General features: G+C 32.7%; 1 protein-coding gene across 5 annotated transcripts in view; it reads left to right on the top strand.

The window, feature by feature from the left end:
* ZNF280D (zinc finger protein 280D) overlaps positions 1-21,347 on the top strand; it is a 145,150-nt gene extending 123,803 nt beyond the window's left edge. For 4 of the 5 annotated variants that reach the window (XM_049613678.1, XM_049613677.1, XM_049613675.1 and 1 more), the window contains 2 exons: positions 12,531-12,586; positions 15,218-21,347. In XM_049613678.1, coding sequence (XP_049469635.1) covers positions 12,531-12,586; positions 15,218-15,842 — 681 coding nt within the window. In that variant the 3' untranslated portion in view covers positions 15,843-21,347. The remainder of the gene's footprint in view (positions 1-12,530; positions 12,587-15,217) is intronic. The other variant, XR_007453827.1, reaches the window with a different exon arrangement.
* The last annotated feature ends 313 nt before the right edge of the window (positions 21,348-21,660 follow it).

Raw genomic sequence — 21,660 nt, 5'->3', positions numbered from 1 at the left:
GGAATGTTTATAAATCACTTGAACTTACAGGAACTCCTCATCATATAACTAATCATTAAAAGGCTTCTATGCTTTATTTGTCTAGTAAAATTTAAAAAAACATATAATGCTGTTAGCAAATCATGTTAAATCTGAAATACCATGAAGAATAAAAAAAAGCAAAATGTTTCCTTGCTCTTTGGAAACCAGATATACTCCATTATGAATGAATGTGCCTGATTATTTACATTAAGAATAATGTCATTTAAAGAGGAGAGTTTTATTTGACTTGCTTGAAACAAAAGGAAAAACTGGACAATTATATCTTAAAAAAACTTTTCATTTTAAAGAAAAACTCAATATGGTCTAGCTTATGAAATTATCAATAAGTTAAAAGAGATCATATTTATATAAAAATTGTCCTGGCCAGGTATATGATAATGGAGCAGGTATGTCAGATGTATACAAGGGTATACAATCCAGTATTTCTCCCCCAAAATAATTATGCCAAATTTGTGCCTTGCTCTGCTCATAATCATAATTTGATATAATAGTACAGCATCTATGAATTCAAATATGATTATCTTTTTCAGTATTGTAGAAAGGATATATTTTTGGAGTTGGTTAATTTAACAAGCACATGGAATATTCTTGACTATTCTAAATACAAATTAAAATCACATACAGATATGTGATAGGCATTAAGATTAAATGCAATTGAGATATTTTGTATACAAATTAAAGATTTTTATCAAGTATGAAAAGATAATATCAAATGTCAAAATTATGTTGAACTCAAAAGCATCTTGATACAAATATATTACAGATTTTTACCTAACTTATCAGTATGATATTTTGAACAAAGTGGCAAGATATAATAGAACTCTACAATCAGAAAAATCACCATAAATAAAACTGCATGATTAATAAAAGGCTTGTGCCTTTGCTAACAACAAATGAAACAAAGTAATTTGACAAGTGTGTTCATTGAATATAAAACATAAGCAATAAATGTGAATATTCACATGAATTTCAAAATTAGACAAAAAGAAAAGAAATTAGAAATGCATGAGTCAATGATTGAGGGTATTTATAATTATAGAGAAAGTGCTTATCAAATAGACATTAAGATTATAAATGTGCTAACTTCATATTTGAAATATATATATGAAAAATTAAGGTATCTTCAGAATTTAGAATTTTTAAAACCAGAAAAAAATTATTTTCTATAAATTACATTGATTTACACAAAGCAGCCACTGACTCTGTTCTCAAATATCCTGACATTTTAATTTCTATCAAAATTTCATGTAGAATAGTTTGTTACAATATCAATAAATTATAAAATTGGGAATTGTATTCGGGTCCTCTAAAATTGATTAGCAATGCTAACCATCATCAGAGCTTTCAGCAAGTAATAATATTTTTGCGAGTGAAGGGTGTTCTTTCAATTGTAATGGCTACCGACTGATTAATAGAACTTCTTTCAAAGTTGGAGTCACTCCTCTCAAACCCTGCCACTGCTTTATCAATGAAGTTTATGTAATATTCTAAATCTTTTGTTGTCATTTCAACAGTCTTTACAGCATCTTCACCAGGAATAGATTCCATCTCAAGAAACTACTTTTTTGTTCATCCATAAGAACCAACTCCTCAACCATTAGTTTTATCATGAGATTATACCAATTCAGTCACATCTTCAGGCTCTACTTCTAACTCTAGTTCTCTTGCTGTTTCCACTACATCTGCAGTTACTTCTTCCACTGAAGTCTTAAACCCCTCAGTCAGCTGTCAGGGTTGGAATCAACTTCTTCCAAACTCCAGTTCATGTTGATGTTTTGAACTCTTCCTATGAACCATGAATGTTCTTAATGGCATCTAGACTGATGAATTCTTTCCAAAAAGTTTTCAGTTGACTTTGCATAGATCCATCAGAGGAATCACTATCTATGGCAGCGATAACCTTATGGAATGTATTTCTTAAATAATAAGACTTGAAATTCGAAATTACTCTTTGGTCCATGACTGTAGGATCAATGCTGTGTTAGAAAGCATGAAAAACATCATTAATCTTATCGTACATCTCCATTAGAGCTCTTGGGTGACTGGGTGTCTTGTCAATGAGCAGTAATATTTTGAAAGGAGTCTTTTTTTCCTGAACAGTAGGTTGCAACAGTGAGCTCAAAACATAGATTCATATCTGTAGTAAACAGATATACTGTCATCCAGCCTTGGATTATGCCACAGCTGCCATAAATCTTTAATTTGTAAAATAAAATGCATATCTGTGAAATGCATGTAATAAAATGAATATGTCTGTATTTTGGAATTCCTGAGTCTGTTGAATGCCTGCAACTTCCAGGGGAAGACTTGGTTGGTAAATTGTAATTACTATTGGTTAATTTAAGCATTCAATACAGTAGCAGTTACCCACCCCCCACCCTCAGCCACATAGCAAGCAGCTGTGCACATGTACCTAGAACAGCTTGCGCAAAGCTTATGAGACCAGAGTGGCCAAAAAAGATACTGCCCTCCAAATATTGAGGAGCTGTGCTGTTATCACTGATTGATACTTTTTATCACAGCATTGCACAGAAGTGGGCACATTGTTGTTAAAACCTCTCCTCATTGTTGCAAGCCCCTCCCCTTATAACTGATGTGACTTCCAAGGGATTTAAAGGTACAGTGCCCTTTTTCCCCCCCTTAGTTTTTTGCTTTTTCCCCATTCAGGAGCCTGACATTAAAGATTAGGACATTCAAAAACAATCACATATATGGGTAAAATTAGAAAGTGATTGTACATGCCCAGAGAAGGGCTCAGCATAGACCTAAGAAGACCTTAAGTTTACATCTCATGTTGATCCTGGAACAGAGACAGCCTACAACAATCAAAAGAAACAAAAACAATAGCAAAAACATCAGAGACTGGGAAGGGGGAGAATCTGATTTCCAAAGTTACTACATTATTAGTTTCAAATGTCCATTGTACAATACAAAAAAAATTACAAGGCATACATAGAAACAGGCAAGTATGGCCCATTCAGAGGGGAAAAAGGTCAATAGAAACTGGTCCTGAAAAAGACGTAATGGCAGATAATGCTAGACAAAGACTTTGAAACAACTATTTTAAAGATGCCCAAAGAACAGAAGGAATGTGGGGAAAGTCAAGGAAACAGTATGTTAACAAAATGTTAGAGTGAAAACGTGAAAAGGTAAAAATACATTCTGGGGCTGAAAAGTTCATTAATTGAAAGTGAAAAGTTCACTAGAGGGATTCAAAAGCAGATCTGAGCATACAGAAGAAAGAATCCGAAAACTTGGAAGACAGGACATGGAAAGTATTGAGTTTGAGGAACAGAAAGGAAACATATTGAGGAAAAGTGAACAGAGCCTGAGGCAGCTGGTGCCCACCATTATGCAGACAATTATACATATCATGGGAGTTCCAGAGAACATTTGACAGAAACAAAGAGACAGAGAATATTTGAAGGAATAATGATAAAAAAAACTTCCCAAATTTGATGAAACACATGAATGTAAACATCAGGAAGCACAGTGAATTCCAAGTAAGATGAACTCAAAGAGACCCACACTGAGGACACATTATAATCAAACTCTCAAAGGACAAAGAATCTTGAAAGCAAGAGAAAAGCAAAATATCACATCTAGGGGACCCACAAAGATTATCAAAAGATTTCTCATCAGAAACTTTGGAGGCCAAAAGGCTGTGGACCAATGTATTCATAGTGCTAAAAGAAAAAAACTCAGTCTATAATTTTATATCCATTAAAACTATCCTTCAAAAGTGAGATATTCTGACATAAAACCTAAGAGAGTTTGTGGCAACTACATCTGTCCTGCAAGAAATGCTCAAGGGAGTCATTGTAAGGTGAGATTAAAGGACACTACGTGGTAACTCAAGGATGTGCAGAGAAATAAATATCTAAATAAAGGTAAGTACATGGGGAATTATAAAAACTAATAGTATTGTAACAATACTTTGTAATTGTTTTTTGTTTTCTATGTGAATTAAGAGATAAATTCATTAAAAGAAAAAAAATATTAGTGTATATGCTAGTATTACTGTAACTTTGGTTTCTAATTCCAAATTTGTTTTCTATGTGATTTAAACACATTTAAAATAATTATTAGTTTATGTCTGGGTACACAGTTTATAAAGATGTGATTTTGTTACAACAGCCAAAAAGCATGGGACAAGGGGGGCAGAGAGGGAAATGGAGCTGTAAAGGAGCACAGAGTTTTTGTATGTTATTGAAGTTAAGCTGGTATAAAATCAAATTAGAGGGTGACAATCTTAGAATGTTAAATATAATTCCCATGGTAAGCACACATACACACACACAAATAACTATACACAAAGGAAACGAGAAAGGAATTTATTTATTTATTTTAATTTTTTTTCAATTTTTATTTTTGAGAGACAGAGACAGAGCATGAGTATGGAAGGGACAGAGAGAGAGGGAGACACAGAATTCAAAGCAGGCTCTAGGCTCTGAGCTGTCAGCACAGAGCCCGATGCGGGGCTCGAACCCATGAACTGTGAGATCATGACCTGGGCCAAAGTCGGACGCCCAACCGACTGAGCCACCCAGGTGCCCCGAGAAAGGAATTTAAACATTTCAGCACAATCAACTAAACACAAAGTCAGTAGTGGAGGAAATGAGTGCCAAAGCAGTTATAAGGCATACAGAAAGCAAATAACACAATGACAGCTATACCTCCCTCCTTATCAGTAATTAATTTAAATGTAAATGGATTAAACTATAATCATAAGACAAATGTTGGCAGAATGTATAATAACACATGACCCAAGAGCATGCAGTCTACAGGAGACTCATATGAGATCTAAAGACAAGTTAAATGAAAGGATAAAAACAGTATTACATGCAAATAATAACCAAAAGAGAGCATGGGTATCTTTACTAATACCAGACAAAATAGACTAAATGAAAAAAGTTTACAAGAAATAAAGAAGGACATTATGTATTAATAAAAGGTTCAATACAACAAGAAGATACAACAATTATAAATATTTATGTACCTAATGACAATTCACCAAAATATATGTAGCAAAACTAACAGAATTGAAGGGAAGAATTGACTGTTCTACAATAATAGTTAGAGTCTTCAATACCCCACTTAAAATAATGGATAGAACAATAAGACGTAAGTAAGGAACTAGAGAACTTAAAAAGCTAACTAGATTTAGCAGACATTTAGAGCTAGATTTAGTTCTGCCCAGAAATGGCAATTAGTCAAGAAAAAGAAAAGGCAACCAAATTGGAGAAAAGGAAGTAAAATTATCCTGTTTATGTAGAAACCCTGAAGAGTCCACCAAAAAAAAAATAACAAAACAAAAACCCTGTTCGAACTAATAAATGGGGGTGCCTTGGTGGCTCAGGCTGAAGGGTAACTTTAGCTCAGGTCATGATCTCATGGTTTGTGATTTCGAGCTCTGCATTGGGCTCAGTGCTGACAGCTCAGAGCCAGGAGCCTGCTTTGGATTCTGTGTCTCCCTCTCTGTGCCTCTCCTGCTTGTGCTGTGTCTCTCTCTCTCAAAAAATAAATAAACATTAAAAAAACTAAAAGAAACTAAGCCAAGTAGGAGGATACAAAGTCAACAGACAAAAATCAGTTGCATTTCTATACACTAAAAGTCTGAAAAGGAAATTACCAAAATAATTCCATTTTACAATAGTATCAAAAAGGATGAAATAGTTAGGAATTAACCAAAAGGATGAAAGATTTGTAAAATAAGACTAAAAATCCTTACTGAAAGACATTAAAGAAAACATAAATAAATGGAAACACAACCCATGTTCACAGATTGGAAGACTTAATATTGTTAAAATGTCCATACCACCCAAAGCAATGTACCAATTTATTGCAATCCCTACAAAAGTCCCAAAGACAGTTTTTAACTTTTTCCCATCCTAAAATTTATATGGGACCTCAAATAGCTAAAACAATTTTGAAAAAGAAGAGCAAAACTGGAGGACTTACACGGATTTCAGAACTTACAGCAAAGCTACAGAAATCAAAACAGTGTGGTATTGGCATAAAGACAGACACATAGACCAGTGGACTAGAATAAAAAGCCTAGAAATAGGCCTCATATATGTAGTCAAATAATTTTTTACAAGGTAGCCATGATCAGTGGGGAAAGGACAGTCTTTTCAATAAATGGTGCTGGTAAAACTGGATATTCACATGCAAAAGAATGAGGTTGGACCCTTACCTAACACCATATACAACCATTAACTCAAATTGGATCAAGAACCTTAATGTAAGACTGAAAACAATAACATTCTTGGAAGAAAATAGGATACAAGTTTTATGACATTGTATTTGGCAATAATTTCTTAGTTATCACACCAAACCACACAGTCAAAAAAAAAATACACAAATTGGTCTTCCTAAAAATTTAAAAATTTTGTACATCAGTACAGTATCCACAGAATAAAAAGGCAACCCACAAAAGACAGGAAATATTTGCCAATCATATGTCTGATCCAGAATATTCAGAGAACTCCTAAAACTTAATGACAAAAAACAACCCAATTAAAAAAATGGGTAAGACTAGAACAGACTTTTCTACAAAGAAGATAGATATATAAATAGAAAAGATATGCAACACTAATTATTAGAGAAACACAAATCAAAGCTATGATGAAATATCAGCTTATACCTGTTAGGATGACTATTATTAAAAACAACACAACAACAACGAAAACAAGTGTTGATGACAATGTAGAGAAAATGGAACCCTTGAGTGCTGTTGACGGGATTGTAAAATGATACAGCCAGTATGGCAATTTCTCAAAAGAAAAAATATGTATGATCTAGCAGTTCCACTTCTGAGTATACTCAAAAGAATTGAAAGCAGAGACTAATTCAATTAGTCTGTATACCAATTTTCGTATAACATTATTCTCAGTAGCTAAAATACGGAAGTAAACCAAGTATCCGTCTATAGATGAATGGGTAGGCAAAATGTGATATATACATACAGCAGAATATTATTCAGCTCTGAAATGGAAACAAAATTTTCAATATGCTACAACATGGATGAGCCTTGAATGCATTATGCTAAATGAACTAAATCAGTCACAAAAAGATAAATACAATATGATTCCCCTTTGTAAAGTACTTAGAATAGTCAAAATTATAAAGATGGAGAGTGTAGTGGTGGTTAGAGGCTGTGGGGGAGAGGAGAATGTGGAGTTAATGTTTAATAGGTATAGAGTTTTAGTTTTACAAGATAAAGGTATGGGGATGGGTGGTGTTGATGGTTGCACAACAGCGTGAATGTATTTAGTATCATTGAACTGTACACTTAAAATTGTTTATGATGGTAAGTTTTATGTGTATTTTATCACAAAAAAAAAAACCACGTGTATATAGGGGTATGTGTTTTTTCTTTTACTTCAGGTTCCAGTATGGCTTGGCATAGCACTGATCTCAGCATAGTTACATCACAGCTTTTGAGACCATTATGTGTGCTGATCCAGGAAGTACTATGATTTCTTTTCCTTTATTATATCCTTTCCTTTTACTTTTATGGAGTTAAACAATATATATCTTTACTCATTTGTTTTTCTATACACTTAATGCTGTTTTTTTAAAAAATGTGATTTATTTGTCTAATGTTTGGAAGTATTTTTTCCAAATGTTCACACACATCACAAGAAATTGTTGGAGAGTCTGTATATCTCCTTAGATCTCCTTCAGTGTAAACTGGTTGCTCTCTGGGTCTGGTTGCATAGTTTGTTGTATCAAGATTTTGCTTTGCCACTTTGTTATGTTGGATGTCCTATTTCCTGGACTCTGAGTTCCTTTTTTTCCTTTTTGGTTTACTTCCTACTTTGATGAAACATGTTCTATAACACCTTCCTCAGAAGGGGTGCATCTTTTTTCACTCCTTGCATATTTAAAATTTTATTTACGTAAATGGTAGTAGTTTGGCTGAAGTACATAGAAATCATTTTTCCCATGTAATTTTGAAAGTATTGTTTTTGATAAGTCTGATGCCATTCTTGCTCCAGTTTCATTGCATTTTGGTTATTTTGTTCTTTCTGGAAACTTTAATGATTATCTTTAGTGTTTGGAAATTTCATAATATGTTCACCAGTCATCCGTTTTCCATTCATTATGATAGGCATTTGATAAACCTTTGTAATTTGGATGTATATGTTTGGGAAAGTTTTCTTGTATTATTTATTTGGTAAATTTTCACTTTTCTTTGTTCATTCTCTTTCTCTTTTTCTCTCTCTCAACTCCTATTGATGTGACACTGATTTCCTACTTTAACTCCTCTAATTGTATGGCATTTTCTTTCTTGCCTTCCATCTTTCTTTTTTATACAGTCTTTTTAAAAACATTTACTGTACTTAACACATTATTTTAGTTGTTATGTATTTATTTTTGAAGAGCTCTTTAATATTTTCTTCAGTTCTCTTCATAATTTTTGTTCTTGTTTAACGGATGTAATAACATCTGATACTTCTTTGGGGATACTAAATATAAATTATATATTTTTTCTTTTGTTCCCAGCAATGTCTCTGATGTCTCGTATCTCCTGTCTTTATTCCTTTTCTATTTGTTTTGGTATTTCTGACATTAAAGGGTGTCTTCAATTGTGTGGTGATCCTTGTCTGCCCATACACACTAAAGAGTAAAGCAGTACAAAGTTCTTTGAAAACTTGTTTATGAATGGGTACAGGGCTGCCTCATATGGTCATACAGGTTGTGCACTGAAGAACTCCAGGGGGTAATATTTACATACATCCCTTAGTACTTTCAAAAAGTATTGGATTTGCCATATTAGAAATTAAAAATAGGAGTTGTAAAATGTAACTTAAAAACAAAACTAATAAACCTACTATATATTCACATATAGTAACATATAAATAACACTTTTCTGAAAAATAACTATTTTCTGAAACATGAGATATTTAGTTAGAAGACTTGGTATTGTTTTATACTTTTGCATAACTATTTAATGTCTGGTTAAATAGAATAAAGCTAGATTTTCATGTTTCTGCATTCAGTCTGTTATGACTTGTTATTGTGGATGAAATATATGATGAATGTCCAGCCTTAGCCAGTACTTCAATAATCTTTTAAAATAATTGTGATTTTTTTTTGCTACTCATCAAAAGTAGACAAGTAGTATTGCATTGAATATGTAAACTGCTTTGGGTAGTATTGACATTTTAACAATATTTGTTCTTCTATCCAGAAGCATGGAATATTTTTCCAGTTTTTTGTGTCTTCTTCAATTTCTTTCATAAGCTTTCTGTAGTTTTCAGTGTATAGATTTATCTTTGTTAGATTTAGGTATTTATCCAAGGGATGCAGGTATGCTGCTTTGAAAGGGGCACATGCACCCCAATGTTTATAGTAGCACTATCAACAATAGCCAAAATATGGAAAGAGCCCAAATGTCCATCGATGGATGAATGGATAAAGATGTGAGATATATATATACACACACACACACACACACACACACATCATACATACATACATACAGTGGAGTATTACTCAGCAATCAAAAAGAACAAAATCTTGCCATTTGCAACTACATGGATGGAACTAGAGGGTATTATGCTAAGCGAAATCAGTCAGAGAAAGATAAATATCATATGACTTCACTCATATGAGGACTTTAAGATACAAAACAGATGAACATAAGGGAAGGGAAGCAAAAATAATATAAAAAAAGGAGGGGGACAAAATATAAGAGACTCTTAAATATGGAGAACAAACAGAGGATTGCTGGAGGGGGGATGGGCTAAATGGGTAAGGTGCAATAAGAAACTCCTGAAATCATCGTTGCACTTAATGCTAACTAACTTGGATGTAAATTAAAAAATAAATAAATTTTGGGGTTCCTGGGTGGCTCAGTCGGTTGAGCGTCCGACTTCGGCTCAGGTCATGATCTCACGGTTTGTGAGTTCGAGCCCCTCATTGGGCTCTGTGCTGACAGCTCAGAGCCTGGAGCCTGCTTCAGATTCTGTGTCTCGCTCTCTCTCTGCCCCTCCCCTGCTCATGCTCTGTCTTTCTCTGTCTCAAAAATAAATAAAACATTTTTTTTAATTGAAAATTAATTAATTAATTAACTTTAAAAAAGTAGACAAGTGGAAGTTTTCTTAAAGGATTTTTGCAGTGCAGGATTTGATTCCATATCACTGAACTTTTTTATGCTTTGTTACATTAAAATCTATTGGTCTGTCTTACACTTTGATTGAATCATTCATAAATGATTTTATAGCATCATAGATTAGTCATTTGGAAATAATGGTTCACTGTGTTACGTAGATCTTGCAAGTGTTGACATGTTTTATGTATAATTCCAAGTAAGCACATTCATTATTAGCATTAATCTAATCAATGGTGAATGCAAGTTTTCCTAAAATTTAATTTTTGTTTAATTTTATTATGGCAATAAACACTGTCAGTTGTTTCTTTGATATGACAGGCTTATTTTGTCAATTTTAAGAAAATATCTCCTAAATAACCAAGTTTCAATATTCAGTTTGACAGTCATCCTTTAAAATAAAAATGATATTCTATGAAAAAAATATGCCTAAATTCAACTTGCAACTCAGTCTCAGACCCAAGTGTTTTCAGTATACAATAGTAGTGCTTTATGCATTCTTCTGTTTTATCACATAGAATATTCAAAAGACATGAACTCAGAGATTGATATTTAATAAAGTGAGTGTTACTGCTGGTGTTTGCCAGTGAAGAATTATTTAGTGACTTCTAGTGTAGTTTTGCGTTGATGCCACTGCCTTGATTGATGTTGAGATGCCAGCATGTTACTACTGCTTTTGTACCAAGAGTTTTAACTTCATCTGCTTCCTGAAAGTGTCTTGGAGGCCCAAGGTATCTGTGAAACACACTTGGAGAACTGTTGACATGTATTATAATATGAAGGTTAGTTAATTCTTCTGGATTAATGGTCTATACAATCTGCATAGTCTGTATGGGAATTGTTCAGACTTCCCATAGGAAAATCAGATGCTAATGAACTAATTCTTTGGTGAGGAAGATGCTTTCAAAGTCATTATAGGAAACCTTGTCTGTCTTGAATCTAATAATTTTCTCCAAAGAAGAATCTTCTAGATTCCAGATGTTGGTAGTAGAGTGAAGAGTGATCCCTCCAGCTGCTAGCATTTTGGGAGCTAGTCAGGGAGAACTGTAGGGACCTTTATTCAGTTTATGGAATTTGACTAAATTTTTCTGTTTTCTCCCAGTATGTCATGGCTGCCCTTTGCCATTCCTGGTGTTCACAAGTCTAGATTCTCTTTAGTTCATAAAGTTAACCTTTAGCCTCTGTGGTAGAGGAAAGAGTAGGTATCTGTTATATGAGTTGGAGAAAGAGCATTTAGATTTCTCAGCAGTACTTGTGCTTCATTTTTATATTTTATGTACTGGATATTATACCGAATTACTCCAAATACCAGATCGCTTAAGTTCCCTGGACAAATTGATTCTCTTCTCCTTGCACTCATTTACTCAGATATTTAGTTGTAACTTCCTCCATGCTGCAAAGTTAACTTGTACTCTTCTTACAGTCACTTTCCATCTAAAAATTTGTTGAAATCTCATTGACAATTAGTATGGTTTGGTGTTTTTGTGGTCTTTATGAATGAAAATATTTCATATCTTTGCCTCAATTTAGCAGGGTTTTAGGAGAGTAAAAAAAATAAATATATGTGATTAATACACCCTTATCAATTTCAATAGTCAATCACTATAGTAGTTAAGAACTAGACTTAGATTTGAATCTTTTCCATTTATTGTGGTTATTGCCTAGGGTTCTCTATTTAACCTACATAATCGTATTTCTTATTATAAAAATGGAATTGAGAATGTCTAACATGAAGATTAAATGAGATAATGAATGCAAAGCTCTTAACATACTACCTCATGCATCATATGTGCTCAATAATCAGTAATTGTTATGAACTGTTGGTCTGGTTTCTGGCTTACTGAAATTTTATTGCATTCTTTTCTCCCTGTAAAACATTTCAAGTAAGCAAAATATTTAATCTATCATCTCATATTATACGAAGGGTTAACATGACTCCAAAATGAAATTATAATTTCAGAAATGTTTTATATAAATGTTTGTATTTAATATATTTGTATAAAATTACTATGGATGCAACTTGTTTTCAAATTCAAGTTGTGTTTCTATTCAAGTGATTGTAACTAGAGTCCACATTTTAAACAGTCTAAGAAAAACGGGTATTGTTATAACTGGGTAATTGCTTCATGACCTTGATTTGGAAACTTGGTATACTGAAGTTCTGAAAGGTTTTTTTTTAACAATTTTTTAAAGTCTGCTTTTGAGAATTATTCTAGTACATACTTTAGATTAAGAAATTGTTTTTCTATATCTTTGGTATGTTAGGTTGAACACTTATATTCCTTTAATCCAGAAAGTTTAGTATCATTAAAGTAGTTTAATTTAAGCCTAACTATGAATATAAAAGAAACATTCTTAATCGTTTCAGGAAATTACAAGAACTAATATGGCTGAAGGAGAAACAGAAACATCAAATTCTGAAAGGTAAATATAAGGAAAAACTGACTCTCTTGAAATTCAAGTATATAAAAAGCTTGATACTTGAACTGCATTATTTTAGTTAATTGATATTTCAGTTATTTAGTTTTTTTTTTAAGCTTATTTATTTATTTTGAGAAAGAGTGAGGGAGAGCTCACAAATGGGGGAGGGGCAGAGAGAGAGGGGGAGAGAGGATCCCAAGCAGGCTCCGCACTGCCAGTAGAGAGCCCTCTGTGGAGCTCAAACCCATGAAACCATGAGATTGTGACCTAAGCCGAAACAAAGAGCTGGCGTTTCATTGACTCAGCCACCCAGGTACCCTGTTATTTTAGTTTTAATTAAAATAAAATTTTGAAATTTTAATACAACAAAAATATACTGTATATCCTTAGTTTTAAAATCATTTTTTAAGTTTTGACATCTTTTAAACATCTTTTAAACACCTTATAGTTGTTAAATTTTAAAAAGTACTTATTAGTAAATAAAATGTTAACAGATTTTAATTGCCTCTATCAAATGAAAACAGTTATAAGATACTACAAGTTACAAGACAGATGGGGACAATTTTTGCAAACAGATCATCTTAAAATCTTTTCTTCCTAAAGTATTTTCAAAAGCTATAAAACTTTTGGTGGGAACTCATAAAAGTTTCAAACTTCAGGAATTGGCTTTAAAAAATGTAATTCTCTGATCAACACTAAAGAGCCCAAGACATTTTAGAAGCTTTCTTAACAAAAGAGAATCTAACATTCAAATTAGAACTTAATTCAAGATAAAGATAATTTTATTTTATCTTTCAAGTTAAGTAATTTCCCCATGTCTATGTTTATGCTGTGTATTTTATATACAGCTATACAGCGTAAGGTGTAGGGTGCTAGTTAACCAAATAAGAGTGATTCATCTATTGCCCCTGAGAAGAAAATTATGGAATAAGGCCTTATGAAGGTGTTTCTTAGACTTTGCTAGAAAAATTATTTAGCCCTTTCTTCACTTAGAATTTGGGGACAGGGGCAATGGTTAACAAAATTTCAACAAAGGAGTTAGAAAAAGCAGACTAGTCACCTCTCTATAATGTTTTCTGTAAATTGTAGTTAGTCCAATAAGATCTGAATAAAAATAAAAATTATATAAATTTAAATGAGGAAAATAAACTAATTGTTTGCAGATGGTATAATTGACATATAAGATCCAAGAAAATGAGCTAAGAATGAAATTAATGAGAGTATAAATTAAGGTAGTTTGTTATAAAAATCTGAATCTTTCAATATACCAATAATGTGATTATAACATATAATATTCTTCACAAGAGGAGCAAAAAATGAGAACTGTGTAGGATCTAAATGAAGAAATGCAAACTTACTGTGATAGAAAATAACTAATTAATAACTACTGCATAATAGGCCATTTTCCAAATTAATTTATAGTTTTAATAATGAGTAGTTAGTTAAAAATCCTAATGGGATTTGGTTTGGAAACCAACAATGTTTAAAGGAAGATTCATATGTTCTATTTACTACCATAATTGTTTATTTAAATTATTGTTCTTTTGTTAGTATTAGGTTGTTTCTGTATTCACTATTTAGACATTGTTTTTATGAGTGTCTCTGTACAAATATCTTTTACATTTTTAAACTATTAAACTTAGGAAGAAAAGTAGTAGAATGTAGGTGATTTACTCTATTAAATAATAAAGGACAGTTGCTGGGATGAGCACTGGGTGTTATACACTTGTTGGGATGAATCACTAATCATCTAATCATCTAATATTTTATGATTCACTACATAGTTTGTGTTAACATGCCAGGGTAAGTGTGAACACACACACTTATACACACATAAACATTTATATATACAAACAAACATATTTATGTATGCATGTTGTATATATTTACATATACTTTTTCAGGCATATGTTTATGTTTTTTTAATTCAGCTATTAAATATTAGGGAAATATTTATGAATGCTTATTTAATTTTGCATAGGGAAAGACACTCTAATTAAGAGGATATAGAAATCATTTAAAAAGTAGTTTTTTTCCGGTGCTCCTGGGTGGCTCAGTCAGTTAAGTGTCCAACTTCTGCTCAGGTCATGATCTCATGGCTTTTGGGCTCGAGCCCAACTTGGGGCTCTGTGCTGACAGCTCAGAGCCTAGAGCTGCTTCAGATTCTGTGTCTCCCTCTCTCTCTACCCCTCCCCCACTGATGCTCTTTCTCTGTCTCTGTCTCTCTGTCTCAAAAATAAGCATTAAAAAAATAGTTTTTTTCCAAATATGTTCACTTCTTCTTTAAAGTTACAAATTAATAAGAATGCTTAAATTTTAACCTAGATAGGCAAGAGTGTGAACAGTTGAAAGTGATGATTATCAGGACTAAAACCAGTTTTGATAGATTCCCCAGGTCTCCTTTTAAGATGTGACTCTGGAGTTTCTCAGTCTCATGCCTAAGAAACTGGCCACCTCCTAAAGTGTACATGGCAAGGACTGGGGATTTGGGTTATTTTTTTTTGTTTGTTTTCTGTTTTGGCAAATGTGCTTTGATCTTTTTTTTTTTTTTTTTAAGAGCATGACTTTATTTTGATAGTGTTCAAATACAATGTGTTATAAAGGAATAGATAATAAATGGCTTTATTTTTTCAGTAAACAAGATAAAGCTTCTTCAGAGGAAGAAAAAAATGAATGTGTTACAAATTCATTTGAAGGCTCATTAGCAACAAAAAATGAAGAAAGTGTAACAGTGTCAAATAAGGAAAATGATACCTGTCTTGAAGATCAGAAAACTGGCTTAAAGAATATCTTCAGTCATGATTCAAATATTGATGCAGATAAAGTAGAAAAGGAAAAACAAATAGAGCACGTTTGTCAGAAAATGGAGTTGAAGATGTGCCAAAGTTCAGGAAACATAATTTCTTGTGATCAGAATGAAGATTCCAACTCCAGTGAAGCTAAGTTTTCTTCAAAGAATGTTAAGGATTTGCGGTTAACATCTGGTGATGTTAGCATTGATCAGTTTTTGAGAACAAGAGATGAACCTGAATCTATTAGTTCTGATGTTAGTGAGCAAGGCAGTATTCATTTAGAACCTTTGACTCCATCAGAGGTACTTGAGTATGAAGCCACAGAGATTCTTCAGAAAGGTAGTGGTGATCCTTCAGCCAAGACTGATGACGTAGTATCTGATCAAACTGGCAGTGTTCCTGGAGAAAATAGCCCTAGCACAACAGAGACAACAGTAGACCGGGCAGAGGAAAAAGAAAGAAGTTGAAATTTATTAGTTATTCTAAGTTTAGTGTACCAACGGTAATAACATTTGGAACAGTGCTATCAGGTGAACTCAGTGGTGCTGTTCTGTAGAGTTCAGAAATAGAAAAATGTGAGGGAGGTCATTCATCTACACTTTACCTGTAGTTCAATCCAGGTTATTAAAGAAATCAATTCACCCATAATAGCATGATTTGTATGGATTTCCAAAAAGCCTTTAAAACTATTATGGATTTTAATGAAAGCTAAGTTTGCAATGGAAAAGTCTCATTTAACAGTTTTTGAAGAGAAGTTGGTGGCCAGTATGAATTGATTTTTAGAATATTAATTATAATGATAAAGCTTTTGAAACTTCCATCAGTCCTAAGCTAAAAGTTCTTAGTACCTATATATTCTTTTCAGGTTACTTAAAGGAAGAGATTTGGAAACCACATACCTTTTGGGAACAATTGATTTAAAGTAATGGCTGATAGGCATTGTTAATGAAGGCTTCATTTCGAGTATGATGCTGGTAAATGGGGCATGCTTAGAGTGCTAAGTTAATTGATCTAATGAGAATTTGGATGAACGTAAAGTTAATTTTGGATTTAATATAACATTCCAGACTGTCACAAGCATGTAAACAGAATATTTGAATCTGTGTACCTCCCTACGAGTGTGAGCCTGCAAGGCTGTAAGCTTACCTTAATTAAACTTTCAGTGAAAGTGACATTATTAATATGTAAATTTATATTTGTGCTTTTTGTCAGTGTGTAAGCTGTGCAGAAATCCCTTGATGTGCTAGTTGTATAAAATAGAAACCCATTGTTGAAACTCCTGTAGCTATTATGCTTTTAATATTGTTTTAATGATTTTTAGAAATAGACCCATAAAAATGGTCTGGACACCAAACCAAAGTATGGTATAATGTAGATATTGTAAAGCAGTAAACTGAAAACATGTCCTGGCTCATGCCATGTTTAAGTGACTTTTTCTTTAATTGTAAAATAGAAATTTCAAATGGGACCTAAAGCAGTGATGTAAAAAATTGGTTTGGGACATTTAATCTAATTTATCCATATCCTATTTTATTCATAAAATGGCTGCTAAATAGATTTTTCAGTTGTTTTTTATCATCTAGAAAATAGTAGATATAGAAATAAATAATATGAATAAAGTAGTTTGCTTTAAAGTACTTAAAATTTTATTTAAAATGCTACATTTTTACTTCTTAAAATGTGCTTTGAATTCTTAAATTTTGTTTCATTGAATGTTAAATGTTTTAAATGGCTATTAAAATTCTGCTGTATATAGTAGTATTTGAGTAAATATTTGCAATAAAAATCTGTCCCTGAATAATTTTATTTTTCAGAAACCTGCTTGAGTTGGATTACCTTTGGCGCCTTTAGAAATTGTATACTTGTTCAAGTTGAAGTTAGTGGTAGGATTTCATTCTGTATTCTTTAATTGATGCATGATTTATTTTAAATTAGGACTTAAAGTACAGGGGAAAATACTGTTAATATTTACAGAGTGTATCTGCTTTAAAATTTCTTTTATTGCAAGATAAATATAATTTACTATTCTAGTTTTCTATCTGCCCAGCAAAGTAAAAAGAGTAAACAGGCAAAATATATTATTGATCTACTTTCTTGAAAAGTTTTTTTTTTTTTTTTGAGGGGGTCACATGTTTTCATCTTTCCTGCTACCAAGAAAAGATAGGGAGAGAGGGACTTTTTAGCTGTTACCCTTCACCTTGTTGAAACATAAAACTATAGCAGACAAGATTTTTGGAGTAATTTAAAGCTTAGAAGTGAAGGAGTAGAAGAAAGTCTATGTAAAGACTATTTTCTGAATCTTATTCAATTAATTGGCTGGCAGATCACCTAATGTACAAAACCCTAGATCACTGTGCCAAAATAAGTCTCTAATGACACTGTTATCCCTTTGAGCTTTGGGTAGTTCCTTCTTCTGTGGCTATATACCTTTAGAGTAGTTGTGTTCAACATAGCTAATCAGTGAACTGTTTATGCCTATCCATTAGGAGAAGAGGAAACTGTACCAAACTCTAAGGAAAGTCTGGCAATGAAAACAAAAGTGTAGTTGAAATAAGCATTGTATTTGGTAACATAATTGGTTTATGTTCTCATACCATCTCCTTATTTCCATTGAGGAACAAACAGTTCAGGTGCACAGACCAAGCCTTTGAGTAGCAGTGCTTTAGAACAGTGGACAGCAAACTTCTGTGTAGGGCCAGATAGTAAATAATTGTGGACCATATGGTCACAATTATTCTCAACTCTTCCTTGTAGCTTGAAAGCAGCTGTAGATGTAATGTAAATAATAGCCTGTTTGTGTTCCAATAAAACTTTATTTACAAAACAAGAATGTTTGGCCCATGGATTATGGTTTGCCTTTCCCTGCTTTAGAGTGCTTAGACTGACTTAATCTGACAGTGAAAGCCAGTAATGCACTCTAGTGACTGTTTGCCTAGGAACTACCTACCAAGGTGCCTTAGTGTATAATAGTTCCCTGTTACCTGACAATAAACTTAGGATTGATTTTAAGTGCAGTTCAGTGACACTAAGAAGCATTGTATTCATTTTGTGGATATACTTTTAATTTACATTGAAAATCTGAATGCCATATTTATTTGTATTCTTTCTTCCCCTTTGTGTCTCTCCAATAGGGAGGAAATTGGAATTGTTTTCATCCATGAATTTTTTTAAGAACTATTCTAAACATTTTAAAAAGGAACTGATAATGTACAAGTCACTTTGTTTTAGCTGTAAGTAAAAAGATGAGGAAACCAAATATCTAGGCAATTATTAGCCTAAGGTTAAAAAGCTAAGATTTGAATGAAATTTGATCTTGATTCTGAAACAGAATCTGAAGCAGGCTTCAAGCTCTGAGGTGTCAGCGCAGAGCCTGACGCAGGGCTCGAACTCCCAAACCATGAGATCATGACCTGAGCCAAAGTTGGATGCTTAACCAACTGAGCCACTAAAGATATACTTTATATAATAATTATATAAATTTAACATCATTAAATTTTTGTAGGCTTCTGTAATGTCATTTTTTACTTCATGGTTGACATCATTTTTGTTCCATCAAAATCATTACTCCAAAACCACTCACTTGTACTGACTTCAATGAAATAGTACTTTTGTATGTATGTAGACACTACAGAAGAAGTGCAAATATTTCATTTTTACTAGATTACCTTAACAATAAGACTTGTTTTTTCAGTTAAGAAGTGAAACATTTAACTTACCTATTTCTAAGTATTAAAAGAGATAAAGTTATTTTTAAATTATTTTTTCAAATGAGACACATGTGCAGATCCATGTAGACAAAAAATAGTATTAGATTTTTAAAAGTTATGGCAATGTTTAATTTTTACCTCAAAAGCTATAAATTAAAAGATACTTTTAAGGAATTAAACACATCTTTAGCAACAAATGTAACTTTGTAGAGGAATGAGATATCCTGAGAAATCACTTTTACAGTTATGTAAATTGCATGTTAAAAATATTATACAACCAGTTTCATTATTTAAATGAATATACTAAGCATAATTTAGTCTTCTTTGATGACACAGTGTATCACCATGAAGATTATTGAGCTAAGCTGTAAATGAAGCCATAGCTATAGATGTTAATGGCCTGAATACCTGCTGATCACAGAAGTTACCTTGGATTTTGGTTTCTAGAAAATATCCCAGGTACATCTGGGGTCATTTGGCTTTTCCAAAAACAGAACAGAAAAATTGTATCATTCACCCAATCCAACCTCTTTTTAAAAATGACTAAAACCCTTTAAATCTTAAAGTATAACTTGCCATTTGTGGGGAATTTGGGAGAATTTAAACTGTAATTTTAAATTTTTTAAATATTTCAAGTCTTCATCCACTGCCTTAAAAACATGACTTTAATTGTTCTGTATCAGGGCCTAGCAGACAGTGACCCACAGTTGGCCACCTGTTTTTATAAACAAAATTGTATTAGAAAATACCCATATCATTTGTTTATATATTGTCTGTTGTAGTTTTTGCACTGCAATAGCACAACTGTACCGGACAGAGACCATTTGGCTCACAGGCCCAAAGCTTAAATCTGGCACTTTAAGAAAACGTTTGCTAGCACCTGCTCTATATTTTTATGTAAGTATATCATAATTTTATAATTATTTTATTGTCACCATTATAAACACTACAGGGAAGCTCTCACTTCATAAATTTTGGTCTTTATTTGTTATTACCTGTAGGAAGTCTAAGTGCAATATTAGATTGAAGAATATTTAGTTTTTAAGTAGCCAAATACCAATACTTAACTTTAATTATCTTCCCATGATGCTTGTGGAAATCTTCTTGTTCCAGTATGAACTCCTAGAGTTAAGAGTTTACTTATCTAGATTTTATTTTGACTCTTCAAACAAATTTAGCTTTTTTAACCTAATGTGACTTTAATTTATGCTATTCACCAAATATTTCCAGTGTGTGGTAATATGACTGTTACCTAGCCAGTGAGTTGTGAGTGAAAAGTTATTTCAATTTGGATCATTTAAGTGTTGATACGAGACTCTTTAGAACTTTCTTTTCTCTCTGACATGGTGATGATGATTGCTGCATCAGGCTGGGTTCCTGAGGGACTATAAATCTAGCCTCCCTGTTTAGATGGACATATAGCGTGAGGGAGAAATAACCATTTTTGTTTTAAGTTAATACAGTTAGGGAATACCTCATTTGATACAGGATTAGTCCTGAAAGTGGAGTGCTGCCATAAAAAGAAGCAAAATTGAACTAAATTAAACTATATTGCATTGGCTTAGGTGACAGGTGGTACATGAGATGATCCACATTTGCTGTGGTGAAACGTTTGGTAAACTTGCCTGCAATACTTGGAAGAAAAATAATATAGTGAAGTTTTATCTCTATTGGAAGAGTTTGGATAACAATTTTGTTTATTAGTTGCATTTGACAGTTGCATTTTAAGAAAGACATGAACCCAGATAAGAAATGGTAAGATGTCCATTGGAAACAAAATAAGAAAAGTCCAGAAATTCACGCACTTGAAAAGCTGGGAAAGACAGAACTTCTCATCCCCAATCAGTCGAACAAGAAAGCCTTTAAGTAACAAAGCTAAATTAATTCAAGAATATGGCCATGATACTAATTGTTTTAAATGTCTAATTTGGTTAAGGAGATCCCGCCTCCATAGTGTTTCTATGTAGGAATTCTTTCACAGCATTTCTTGGGAAATTTATGTATTTTTCTGAATCTCATGACCCATAATTCAGGAAATTAGTGAAACAGGAAGAAGAATTGCAACTAAGCAAGAATTAAAGCTTAGTAATGAAGTTAGAGCCATTATTGGACTGAAGGAATCCACTGAAGTCAAGCACAAAAGTAAGAATGGGGAATGCTGATATAGAGTCCAAGAATAAGTTCAACATTTCCAGGAATCAGAACAGGAGGACATGGAAGAGAAGTTGTCACAACCTGATCATTCAGTCTTACTTGTAGCTATTGCCATGTTATGAATGTATGTCTATGTTCCTGTCTGCTACTAACGGTGAGTCATTCTTATAAGTAAAATAAATATGAATAGGATTATATATAGAGAGTATACTTTATACAAATCCCATCACTGGTGTTCTAAGAAATAACACATGGAAGCAAATTAATTCCTTACATTGTCAGTTTTGACCTGTGATTCTGTGTCCTGTCCCTTCATGGGACATCCAAATGTAACATTCAAATACTACCAAATAAACTTGTCAGCATTTCTAAGTTTGTATGATTATTTGCCAAAGGCTGCTGTTCTTTGCAAATACTTTAACTA

Source organism: Panthera uncia (genome assembly GCF_023721935.1).
Source record: "Panthera uncia isolate 11264 chromosome B3 unlocalized genomic scaffold, Puncia_PCG_1.0 HiC_scaffold_1, whole genome shotgun sequence".
NCBI lineage: Eukaryota > Metazoa > Chordata > Mammalia > Carnivora > Felidae > Panthera > Panthera uncia.
Note: the sequence above shows the minus strand (reverse complement) of the source record. Positions and strands in the feature narration are given on the sequence as shown.